The sequence below is a fragment of the Euphorbia lathyris genome, chromosome 1 (genome assembly GCF_963576675.1).
Source record: "Euphorbia lathyris chromosome 1, ddEupLath1.1, whole genome shotgun sequence".
NCBI lineage: Eukaryota > Viridiplantae > Streptophyta > Magnoliopsida > Malpighiales > Euphorbiaceae > Euphorbia > Euphorbia lathyris.
Genome location: NC_088910.1, coordinates 78,533,223 through 78,546,461, shown reverse-complemented (window position 1 = coordinate 78,546,461; position 13,239 = coordinate 78,533,223). Strand labels below are relative to the sequence as shown.

The 13,239-nt window shown below is 33.8% G+C and overlaps 1 protein-coding gene across 7 annotated transcripts; it reads right to left on the bottom strand.

Moving 5' to 3' along the window:
• Positions 1–1,088: 1,088 nt before the first annotated feature.
• On the bottom strand, positions 1,089–8,944 carry LOC136202785 (uncharacterized). Of its 7 annotated transcripts, none has more exons than XM_065993670.1 (8): positions 8,769–8,944; positions 7,478–7,574; positions 7,016–7,135; positions 6,847–6,925; positions 6,533–6,619; positions 5,413–5,475; positions 4,841–4,925; positions 1,089–1,345 (listed from the first exon to the last, which is right to left on the bottom strand). In XM_065993670.1, the coding sequence occupies exons 2-7, from the start codon at positions 7,531–7,533 to the stop codon at positions 4,848–4,850; spliced, it is 483 nt and encodes a 160-aa protein (XP_065849742.1). In that variant the 5' UTR covers positions 7,534–7,574; positions 8,769–8,944; the 3' UTR covers positions 1,089–1,345; positions 4,841–4,847. The 7 variants fall into 7 exon arrangements, with proteins under 7 accessions (XP_065849742.1, XP_065849749.1, XP_065849765.1 ...); XM_065993677.1 differs by having other exon boundaries at positions 1,089–1,322; XM_065993693.1 differs by lacking the exon at positions 1,089–1,345 and adding an exon at positions 3,495–4,361.
• Between the last annotated feature and the right edge of the window lie 4,295 nt (positions 8,945–13,239).

The following is a 13,239-nucleotide window of genomic DNA, read 5'->3' as shown; positions in this document are numbered from 1 at the left end:
TATGCCTATTTTGGTACCTCATGTGACGTGGCGCTGAGTTGACAGACTTAACGGATAACGTGTCATGTTCTGTTAGTAATTCCTAAATTGATGTTATGTTGTAAACGTTAAGCCTAAATTGTTATTATGTTGTACACATTAAGCCTGTATTGATGTTATTTTGAACGTGAAGCCTAAATTGATAATTCTCAAAAAAACCTTAGACCTATTTTGATACCTTATCCCAAAATTTAATTTGTACTAATTTTTATTATTTTTTTAAAATTACCAATTAGTAGAGCAGGTGTTTCCCAACCGACAAAGAAAGTGGAAGTTGTGTAATTAAGAGGAGAGGCCTCCAACTCCAACCATTTATAAGCTGTTAAAACAAACACATATAAATGCACCTTTCCAATTGCTTTCTCACATTAATTGTCAAACTCGATAATGATAACCCTAACCCTCTCCTACAAAACACAAATATAATTAATAAAAATAGTGCTAATATAACCATATTTAATAAAGTTGTTGCTCAAAATTCATAGCTTGTGAGAAAATTATATAATACCTATGCAAATATTATAAAAAGATGCAGGTAATTCAATAACTAATTAAACCACCAAACAAGCATAGCTCAATTGGTATACCTCTAACATCAGAGATGGAAAGTTGTAAGTTGGAACTGATCGTTTTAAAAAAAAAAAAATTAATTAAACGAAATACAATAAACTTTTGGTTAAGAAGAAGCAGCCAGAATATTTTTTTGAAATTTAAATTATTAGTCACTTGGAAAATAGAAAGAAAAAGAAGTTTCATCTATAGCAATAGTATTTCAATATTCTGTATGAAATTGAAGGTATGAAAAGATGAGGGTTGTCAGTCTAATCTAATGGTTAATTTGCAAACAAAAATTAGATTCTCAGAACAAAACTATAGAGATATAGAGAATAAGCTTTTAAAAGTAAGACAAGCTTAGTGCTCTAATATAGTAATATGAGGTAATTAATGATTAATAAAGGGAACAGGAATGATTTAATAAGAAAGTGGATTATCATATTATAGATTAAGGAATATCAAGCGTACAAGTACAGAAACAGCAAAAGGCGGCAAAGATGAAACAAGATTAGTATTAGCAGAAGAAGTGTACAAGTCCCAATTACCGTAAGGATTAGTTACATACAAATTATCAGCAGCCCCAGGTACAGCTGAGACATATATAAACCTTGGGGGCGGTGGCGCCAACGCCAAAGGAGGACAATAAGTAGTCTTTGGTGGCGGAGGAGGAGGAGGCAAAAGGGCACAAGGGTTGACACAAGGGCATGATCCACACTTTAGTTGAGCATCTGGGAGTGAAGCAGTGGTAATGCTAGATGGCATTAGAGAAAACAAAAGGAACAAGAGAATGAGGAAAATGAATTTCAAAGGATCCATTTCAATAGAAAGAGAGAACAAATGCTAACATATATATAATAGAATGATGGGATGGGATATAAGAAAGAGTAAAAAGGGACAGGTAAGGAGAGGTTAGGTTTTTTCAGTTATTTCGAGAAATGCACACTTCATTTGTGACCATGTGGATGTTGTTAATGTACAATCAATTATCAACTACAACAATAAGAGAACCAAGTTTACTTGTTATTGTGAATTAAGCTACGTCTATCACTTTTTATCCTACCCTACCCTACCCTACCCTACCCTGGCATTATTCTCTCTATTCCATTCCCATTTCCCTTTGGTTCGCGAGCGAAATAGAGGGGGAATAAAATAGCCTATTCCTAAAGAATAGCTATTCCCACTTTTGGTTGATTTTTTTTATGAAATAGTTCCTTGATTTCATGGAATAACTATTCTTCAATTTAGGTTAGGAATAGCCTATTCCTAATATTATATTTTTGTAATTTATAAAATTATCTTCCATTAAATCCTCAATCTTCTCTCTAATCACTTTCCCAAATCTTATAAATTTTGGTCAATCCATAATTTATATCATATAAAATGTGAAAAATGGAAAAATGATGAAAACGTTAAAAAATGTAAAAATACGAAAAATATGAAACACGAAAAATGTGAAAATGTTACAAACACGAGGATGTGCAAAAAATAAAATACGCGAAAAACATGAAAACGTGAACAAATGCGAAAAACACGAAGACGCAAAAAAAAAAAGCAAACACACGAAAAACACAAAATAGGAATAGCGCAAAAAAGTGACAAAACACGAAATATTAAAAAACGTGAAAAATAAAAACACGAAAATGCGAAAAAATATGAAAAATGCTAAAACACAAAAACGTGACAATACGTGAAAAACATGAAAATGCGAAAAATGCAAACAAAACACGAAAACGTTAAAAACAAAAAAAATATGAAAAAATACGAAAAACATGGAAAACGTGAATAACACAAAAAAAAGTAACAAAATACGAAAAATACGAAAACGCGAAAAAAAAACAAAAAGGGGAAAAACCGAAAAACTAAAACGTGAAAAATCGAAAAAATGCAAAATAAAACACAATAACATGACAAAACGTGAAAAATACGAAAACGTGAACAAACGGAAAAAACAAGAAAACTTGGGAAACACAGAAAAACATAAAAAAAACGTTACAAACGCATTTTTCGTGTTTTCGTGTTTTTCGATTTTTTTTTCATATTTTCGTGTTTTCCACTTTTTTCATGTTTTTGTGTTTTTTACGGTTTGCACATTTTTTTGTGTTTTTTCATATTTTGCGTGTGTGTTTTTTTATGTTAACACGTTTATATGTTTTCGCGTTTTCACCGTTTTCCACTTTTATCTCATTTTTTTCTTTTGTTTTTGTTTTTTTACCTCTCTTTTTTCGTGTTTTTACAATTTTTCCGTTTTCATGTTCTTATTGTTTTTTCGTTTTTAATGTATTTTTCGTGTTTTTTTCGTCTTTCGTGTTTCCCATTTTTTTATTTTTTATATATTTTTTAAAATAATATATACTAAATATTTGAACAATTTATAGTAAAAACTTAAAATTTTAAAATAAATAAGAAATTACATTTGAAGATAATATTGTCTTTTTAATAAAAAAATTATCTATTTCATTCTACCTTATTCCATCTACCAAACATAGGAATAGTAATTCCTAATTTCTATTCCATTCTTTGCTATTCTATTCCTTTGGAATAACCATTCTATTCCATTCCATTCTATTCCGCGAACCAAACGGCGCCTTATGGCTTTTCACTATTTTAATCTCCAACCAATATTCTTTTACTTAAATTAGTGGGGTTATACATTTGATGAACCCTGAAAAATAAAAATAAAAAGTAGGGAGGGAATTTGATCATCACCTCAGGGTAACCTATTCTATTACAGCTTCAACAGAATCAGAATCAGAATCCTATACCCTAACAAAATTAGCCATTCTTTATTGCCACAATAACTTCATTTTGTTCTTCGACTCATCTCTCTATCTCTATATTATTCTAATTAAAAGATAAATAAATACTCTAAAATCTTCAATTTGAATTACTACACCAAACATTTACTTAGTTATAACCATAAAATGTTACAACCTACAAAACTACTGTGGCATTAACAAATAAGGAAGAATGGAGATGTTAAAGGAATCAGGAATAAAGAGCACAAAAAAGTAGGAATAAGATGTCCCTGATGATGAGTGATTGAGACGCTTATCACAACCAAGTAATCCTCATCTCTTGGGGCCATATATACTATACACACCCATATTCTCAGCTTGCCCCAACTTTTACACTCAACCCAACAACTTCTATTTCACTAACTATATTTACCATCCCCAATCACTCACTTTAATCAAATCCTTCATAGAGATGCACTCTACAATTTTAAAAAAATATCTCATCAAATCCTTACCCATTCCACTTCCATGTGCTTATATACCTAACCTATCCAAGCTTTCATTCATCTATATATGCATATGTTTTTCACTTCATGCAGTCATGAGATTTTAGAAATTTTATATACATGTGCAGTTCATAATATCACCAAAACCCAATTATTTTATCAAGCTTAATTAAATCCTAGAAATTCGACTATATACCACAATTTCTGCCACTGCAAGTTTGAAATATAGATTCTACCAGCCTAAACATTTCAATGGCACTACCAGCCTTTGAATAAATGGATTGCTAGGATCAAAAGATCAATATGGATTTATAACTCAACATTATATTTAAATGATGATTGAGAGGTGGTAGGTTTCATGCCAAGGAATGGTGATCATATGAGGAAGCACTGGCCTTTGAGTTTCAGAAACTATTAGAACCAGCAATAGCTTTCCCCATCAGAATAGAACCAACACTGTTAGCATTTGTAAATAAGATACTGAAGCTCTATTTTTAATACCATCAAGCTCAGTTTTGATTGACACCTAGCAGGAAGAACAATAATAGTTGAAGAACTGAATTCTACCACCACAATGAAATTGAGGAAAAAGTTCAAAGGACCCTAGAGAATATTTTACCCAACAAACATGTAACTATGAAACTTAATTGAGTTCAAATAAACAGCAATAATTACTGCAGTCTTCAACAAAAGGCATGCACTTAGTTTACTTCTATCATTTAGAAGAGTGAATGCTACAAAAATAAGCAGGAGCTATCCAGCTAAAACTACAATCACCTGTATTTAAGAGATTATTAATCATAATCATTAGTAAGTTATTTTCACAGACCAACTTCAGTGCAAACTAACTATATTATGCAGAATTGACTCTGAAAAAGTGAGAGTGAATATCTGAGCCAGAAAATGATGACCATGGTGTAATATCTACTAAACATGCTTGGATAAAAAAAAAAAAAAAAAACTGAAGTTCTAAAGCCACACACATAACTACGAATCATGTCTCACCAAGCCTTTATTTTGGGTCTGAATAATGTATCTTATGGCGCTTGAAAAATTCTCTGAATCCATATGCACTGACGTCATAGTTGAACTGTTTAAAATAGGAAAAAAAAAATATATGAATCCGAGACAAGATGAGAAAAAGAGGACAATACTTAAAAAAAATGCCATTCCAGTTTCAACATGTGAACGACTTCACTAGGTTTCAACTCTTTAAATGTGTTCAACTCTGAAACACCAAATTTGCAAGATGATAACCCTTCAATTGTACAATTATCATGATAGATGCAATTGCTAATTCCACTCGGCTCCACTAAAATGTTATGATATGACCATCCATCTAGAGATTTCATTGATCCCCAAATGAGCATAACACAATTACATGAGACAAGTTTGTAGACAAGCTGCTACTTTTTAACAGTACAGATATGAACTAAACTACTACCATCATACAAGACAACCAAGGCATAATCCCAACTAGTGGGGGTTAGCTAATGGGTTCTTTTTTCCATATAAACCTATTCAAACTACTAGCATCATAAAGAATCAAAAAAATAAAAAAAAAATCAAGAACTCACAGGTACAACTTTCACGGAGTATTTTGTGATGCCTGGATCAGCAGCCCTTCCCTGACTGCCTGCCTGCAATAGAACATGTAAGACTAAATTGCAGCTAAGACAGATGAAAAAGACTTTCTCAAAAAAAATAAATAAATAAATAAATGGCAAAAATTATGCCCATTAGTATAGAACAAAGATTGGAATTGCCTCAAGGATATGAACCAATCAAAGCATAGTAAACAACCTCTGGAAATTACAATTTGTTTAAAAAAAATCCATGACAGGGAAAAGGGTAGAGTAATTACTAATCTACGTATTGTCTCCCTGGCCACTGTAGGACCAGTAAAGAATGGGAAATAGGAAAAAAGATGAAGTTTCTTAGATATTCAAATCTCTGAAAAGCACCACATTATAGAGAAACAACTCAACAATTGGTAACATCAATACAAATAGCCTATAGTAGCATCACAACATCCACTCCAGACACTTTATTTCAGCCACCACACTTGTACTATCTCTACAATCACCAATGTTCACGGAACCATAAAATTTACTATCACCGCTTTCATAATATCTCTACAGAACCTTTGCCAGCATATCTCATATTATTTTTAAGACAATGTCCATTTTTCATTAGAGAGATATTATTATCGGTTCCACTTTCGGGACTCTGATTACTCAAAGGACAAAACAGAATTAAAATGGGAATTACAGAATTGACTCTCACTCATTTCTTTCCATTTTACTTGCCTTATTCCAATCTAATACATTAAAAACTTAACCAAACAAGTTTACTATGAGCAATTTGTGGCCAAAGTCCTATTTTAACAAAGGATGAACAGTACAAGGTGATAAAACACCAATCCCACCCTATTTCAGTCATCACAATCTACAATTATTTCACAAAACCAAAAAAAAAAAAAAAAACTCAGCAGTAGAGTTTGTAAACCTAAGGGAGAAAGGTAAGTTCAACCATGTTCATCATTTATGGACAAAGAATGACATTCATCGACCATTGTCAATAACATGAAAACAACCTCAATCTCCATTAACTGTTTGATACTGGAGCAGCTGGCAGAGATGGGTCCAATCACACCAAGATTTGAAATAAGAAAATTCTAAGAGAATATTATCATACTTGTTCTGGACTGTGGAATATTTCAATGAATGGATATTCCTTCTTCTGCCTTGTTATGCAAAATCCAGGATACTTTGGACATTCAACCTAGAAAAACACAAGGCAGAAGATTAATGATGCAGATGTATATCGAACAAGTAAAAAACTGGGCTTCAAGTGAAACTTATTTGGTGCTGGGGAGTCCATCACATGCATATAATGTCTAGTGCTTATCACTAAAACAAAGCAGTAATTTTTTTTATATATATATAATTTTCATTCTCAAGCTTTTGTTTTTCAATACTATCATATTTCATTTACAAGAAACAACTTACACGCACAAACTTTATATGAGGATAAAATTCAGCAGCGGCTTCCTCGAGTACTCGATCAAGATGTTGGGTGTAATTACCTCTGCATTAACCAAAATTAATATTTAAATAAACAGGTAAAAGATTTGTGTATTGCCATAGGGGAAAATTAAGGGAGTCCAATTAATGTAACCTGATGGTAAAAGCAACAGCAACAGGGCGGCCTTCATGAAGAAGCTGGACAAACTCACGCTCTGACGTAAAATGAGTAACACGTGAAGGCCCGAGATCTTTAGGATAACCAGTATAATACCTTGAAATTCAATTGGGTTCAACATTATTAAACAAATTCATTATTTGTCTTTCTAGTGAATATATTGGTGTTCCAAAACTTATGTGTTGATATGCAAAAAATATGAAAGCACACTTTCATGGATGAGTTTATGAACATATGAAAGCCAAAATATATTCAAGTTTTGGCGGTGAAAGGCAAACAGAAATTCATGATATTCACAAAAATTCATGTATAAAGAACAAGAAAATGCTTCTTCTTAATACAGTTTAGCATGAAAGCTTTCTATTGTTAATAAGTACATCCAATATAAAACAGTGCTACTTTCTGCAAGGGCAAAAAACCATATAAAAAGAAACCTACTTGCACGAGGCACGTAGATGGCTGATCATTCTAGCAAAAAATGTATGGTCTTCCATTTGATAAAACACAAAAAGTCCACTTTTTATTATTCTTCAACCTGCACATTATGAGGTCCTATATCGTTACATTCAACCATGATAAGACCAGGCAGCCTAGAACGGACCAAAAAATTGGAAATGCTCCTAGAAATTAACCAAGATAAATCACTGGATTTTAAAATTCTAACCAACAGAATCAGAGATCCCGGTGAAAAAAAAAAACCGTTTAAAGCATTTTATCGAACATGTAAAATGCAAGAGCTACTAATAAAATATGCTTGCCACTTGCACATCGGAGTTGAAGGAAAAGAACCGTACTCACCAGTTGCAGCAAAAAGGTTCGAGTCACTCTGATTTTATTGTTAATTACTAGCAGAAATGAAAAAACAGTGAGAAATTGCGGCAAAGCAAAGAAAGTTGTGGTGATAATAATACGATCGTCAATCAAGTGGTGATATTCGTATGAGGGAAACATAGGAGGCAGCAGCAGTGGCGAATCCAGGATTTGGTGGGGGGGGGGGGGGGGGGGCAAAACTCTGTGTAAAAATTTTTTAGACAAACTAACATTAATTCATCAACCGAACTTCGTGCGCTTTTAAACACAAATTTATCCATTAATCTACATAAATGAATTAAATCAAATAATGCTAAATCAATTCAATTCAATAAATACCAAATCAATTAAATCAATTCAACCAATTCAATCTCATTACAAGTAAGCTTAAGTTGTAGTTCCTTGTGACAGATATATATTAGAGTTAGAAAAGATGAGTATACGTGAAGCTCCTGGCCGCTGGATCGGATGGATTTTGTTCTTGAAGTTCCTAAGGAAATGGCATTTCTCCACATTATTAAAATGTAGACATGCTTTATGCTAATTTTAAAGTTAATTTTGTGTTTCTCTTTAGTTTTAAATTAACATTAAATCTCTTTAGTTTAAAACTTTTAATGGAGCTTTAAGTGGTTTAGTGGATATTCTTTATTGACAAATGATTGAATCTGTTGAACTAATTTGGTGCAAAACTTAATTTCCAGATTGTTATTGTACCTCTCAGTGAAACTTACCCTCTTTTCTCTCATTTTGGTCCCAATGCTGAACATATTAACAGGGGTTTGTATTCTTCGGTTATAACTGAATCAATCAATAATGCCAATTTACCAAATCAATTCAATCCAATAAATACCAAATCAATTCAATTCAATATCCATTAACCTAAAATTTAAATTAAAGGAGAAAAAGAAGTTAAACTAACCTGGCAGAGGCGGATTGGAGATGATGGTGGCCTCCGGCCGGCCGGAGAGGCAGGAGCAGAGACGCGTCGGAGGAGGAGAGGAGGAGTGGTGCGTGCGTTTGCTGTGGAGTGGAGGAGGAGAGGAGAGGAGAAGCGGCGCGAGGAGAAGCGATATTAGATCGCTGCGTCTGCTGTGCTACGCTGCTTCCTGTTTTTGTAAATTAAAACCATAAACCAAAACGACGTCGTTTTGGGAATTTTTTTTTTCCCGGATGAGGGGGTCCCCCCCCCCCCGACAAAGTCATTTGGTTACAGTATAGATGACAAGGTGAGCAAGTGAAGAGATGCAAACGAAGCCCATCGCAATTGAACTTAGCCCATTTCTGACTGGACTTCGGTCCACAGGAATCAACAATTAGAGGAAATTATCAGTATGCACGACTTCCTTCTCAGTTGCTCCAATTAGTCTAAAAGTGTGTGAATATTAGCCTTTGTTTGAGAGTTTGGAGGTTAATGGAGGTGAGAGTTAAAGCAGGTAATGGAAAGGAAAGGGAAGTGATGGAAATAAAAGTTAAAAATTTACCTTGTTCGGAAGTTTATAGGATTTAAATGAAGTTAAATATTTAACTTCGTTTGGGAGTTTAAATATAGAGAGGAAGGAAGGTTAAATTTACTCTGCAGAGACAGGAAATTTTAAAAATTTTTACGTTACTTCCATTAACCTCCATTTACTCTCAAAAAATAACACTCAAACAAGGTTAACTTAATACTTAACTTTCCATTACTTTCATTTACTCTCATTAACTTCCTCCTAAACAAGGGCTTAGGGGACTGCAACTTCAATCGTAAGGAAAGACATCCTATAGTAAGCAAAAAAAATAAATAATCAAAGAGCCACTCAAAACAAGATAACTAATTATTTAAGGGGAAAATTATAAAATTGGGTCAATGCGAAGTATATGCTATTTCATTGTTTGACACATTATTTTTTTGTTTCCTTGTTGTTTATCATTGTTAGAAGCATGTCATCCGATCATTTATTGTGCGTGATTATGTGGAATGGCCGGTGGAAAACCATTGGAAAAGCCATGACATATGAGGGGGGTGAATCGAAATTGCTTCAGATGTCAACGGGAATCAGCTTGGAAATGCTTCAAGAGAGAGTATACACTTCTGCTTGTGTTGATCCAACATCATTTGACCTGCGTATGACTATGCAAATAACTTACGGTCCAAACAAAGTTCATAGGGTAGTAGTTCCGATTGTTGATTCAAGTGATGTTGAGTGTTTCTTAGATTATTGTCAGATGAATCCAAGCGATGTTATCCCACTGTATGTTAATTTTGAATCACAAACATCCAACCGCGAGCTATGAAGATAGAGAATGTTATTCATTCAAGTTGTGATGCCAATGCCACAGCTGAATTGGACACAACCCCTGAAGTAGACACAACCATTGAACTCCGAACTCATCGGCCAGGAAAAGAAAAGATCACTGAGTTCAACATTGCATCCAATCCTGGTTTAGATTATATTAGCTCGAATCCGGTTAATTTTTGGATGAATAGATGTACAAAGATGACATTTTGGGTCATTTTGACACAAAGGGTATGGTAAATGATGAACAACCTATCCCTCGGAGACAATCTCATTGTGAAGTTGTTCCCCAAAGCAATGTATTGGCAGAGGATGTAGAAATAATAAGGAAGAGGACTGATCCATTTCGATGGCTCCCTTAGGTCCATGATGCACCTAAGTTTACTATTGAAGATAATTCATCAAAAGGGGTCGTCGGTTTAAAGGTACACGACATATTCTCCAACAAACGAGAATTGCAAGATGCACTAGGAAAATACGCAGTTAATAACAGGTTCGAATGGAGAGTGTACAAGTCTAACAAGTCCATGTTTGAAGTTAGATGTAAACATGATGATGCATGTAAATGGTGTGCTAGAGGTATTGCGATACCTAATTCAAATATGTTTAGGCTCTGAAGAATGGATACAATGAACAAACACACATGTTCCAAAGATCAAATGTTACCACATCACAGGCAAGTGGGGAAACGAGTGGCTGGTATATTACTTATGGATAAGTTTGATATCGAGAATAGAGTGTTTAGACCAAAGGACATTGTGAAAGATTTTGAGAAAGTGTATAAAATAAACTTGTCTTATATGTAGGCTTGAAGAGCAAGGAATTGGGCGATAGAAGATGTGATGGGTTCACCGGAAGAGTCATATATGTTGTTACCGGACTACTGTGAGACATTGAAAGCATGCAACCCAGGTACGGTCAGGGACGGATCTACAGTGGGGGCAATGGGGGAACTTTCCCCCACTGGATTTTAGGAAAAAATTGATGCCCAAATACTATTTTCATCCATTGTACAGGGTTGGAAGGTTTTTTCTGCAAATTACCCCCTGAAACTCGAGTAAAAGGTTGAAGATGATCTATTTATATTTTCTTTTCCTTTTTTTAAACACAACTAATTGAAACGACGTCGTTTCACTTTAGTGTGGAACGACGTCGTTTCGTTTAAAGAAATAGAAGAAGAAAGAAAAGAGTTGTGTCAGTGTACGAAGGAAAAAGAAAAGAGTTGTGTCAGTGTAGGAAGGAAAAAGAAAAAAGCTTGTGTCGTTCTAATCTCGCTTTTCTTGCATGACACTATGTTTTAAAATGATTGCCTTCCTATTGGTTTCTTCTTCAATTGATTTTTTTTTCAAATCTAGTTTTTTTTATGGTAATGGAGAACTCAGATATATTCAATTTTTCCAAAGGTGAGACTGATTTATTATTTCTTCCCATTTATTTCATCTCTTTTTCGTTTCTCTCTCCTTGATTGATGACTATCACCACTATTGAGCAAAGGCTAAGGATTCACCTTCTTCCTCATCCTCTTATTCTTTCATTTTTTCTCTAGTGTAGACTTGCAGATCCGGATCAAATTAAGATCTAGATTTTCAGAAAAGGATAAACCAAAAATTGCTCAAATCGAATTAGTTTCATGAACCAAAAATAGCCCAAAATTAAATTCAGAAATTGGAAAGAAATACCCTAAGATTATGAAAACAAGAGAAAAAATGGAGGATCAAGATCTGTTTCTCAAACTAAAAACTAAAAATTCGCATAGATGTAAGTTGAATCTAGCTCTAGGAAGAGAAATTAGTATTTAGTAAAGTAGGAGAATGATGGTTATACAGAGAAAATATAAAAATAAAAATAAATTAATATTAAATAAATAAATAAATTGAAAAGACAAACATACACTAACATTTTAACACTGCAAACTGATTTCTCTTCTCTGTTTGCTAACTGAGAATAACAAAGGCTATTTGTCTGTATACTATTAAACTGGGAGATGCAACTCAATGTTTGTAGCCGGAAGCAATTTTATCTTTAGGAGAGGGACTGCTATAAAATAGGGATAAAATTGCATTGTTTTAAACGTTAGAGGTATTTTTACACCTTATCCTATTTTTTTTTTACACATTTTATTTGCCCCCACTAATTTAAAATGCTGGATCCGTCCCTGGGTACGGTAACACGTGTTCAAACTGATGATAATGATCACTTTCAGTACTTCTTTATGGCGTTTGGTCCTTCACTTAGAGCTTTTAAATAACACATTCACCCTGTTATTTATGTTGATGGAGCCTTCCTAAAAAGTAAGTATCCAGGACAATTGTATATTGCAGCTAGGAAAGATGGTAATAACCATATTTATCCTATTGCTTTTGGGGTTGGACCAAATGAGAGAAATGAGGCTTGGACTTGGTTTATGACCAAGCTCAAAGAATGTATTGGGGACATAGAGAATTTTGTCGTCATCTCTGATAGGCACAAAGGAATTGATTATGTTGTGAATTTAGTGTTTCCAAATGCAATACATGGATGTTGTTGTCAACATTTGAAAATGAACATGAAGGCTAAATTCAGGTCAATTAGAAAGATATATGATGTGTACTGGCGAGCTGCTAAAGCTTACAAGGTTTCAGATTTTATCGAGGCATTCGCTCGACTCTGACAGCTACATGGCCTAGCAGCAATATATCTAGAGCAAGCTGGTATCTAGAAATGGTCACGTGCATATTTTCATACCCGTCGTTATAATATAATGACCACAAACATTGCAGAATCATGGAACGCGGTTATGGTTGAAGGAATACGTTTGCCTATCACAATGTTGATAGAGTACATTAGGAGTACTTTCCAATCATGGTTTTACCAAAGACAACAATCGACTGGTAAATATTTTATATATTATGCCATTTTGGTAATTTGTATGATACATAAATACATTAACTTTATATTTTCATTTTCAGGAGCACGACAACATCATCTATCGGTTTGGGCTGAAGGGAAAATGAAGAGTCATGTTGCGAAAGTTATACCTTGTACGTTCTATGGAATAAACCAACACACATTTCAGATTGGGGACCGATCAAAAGGGGGAGTTGTTGACTTAAATGCAGGTACTTGCACGTGTAG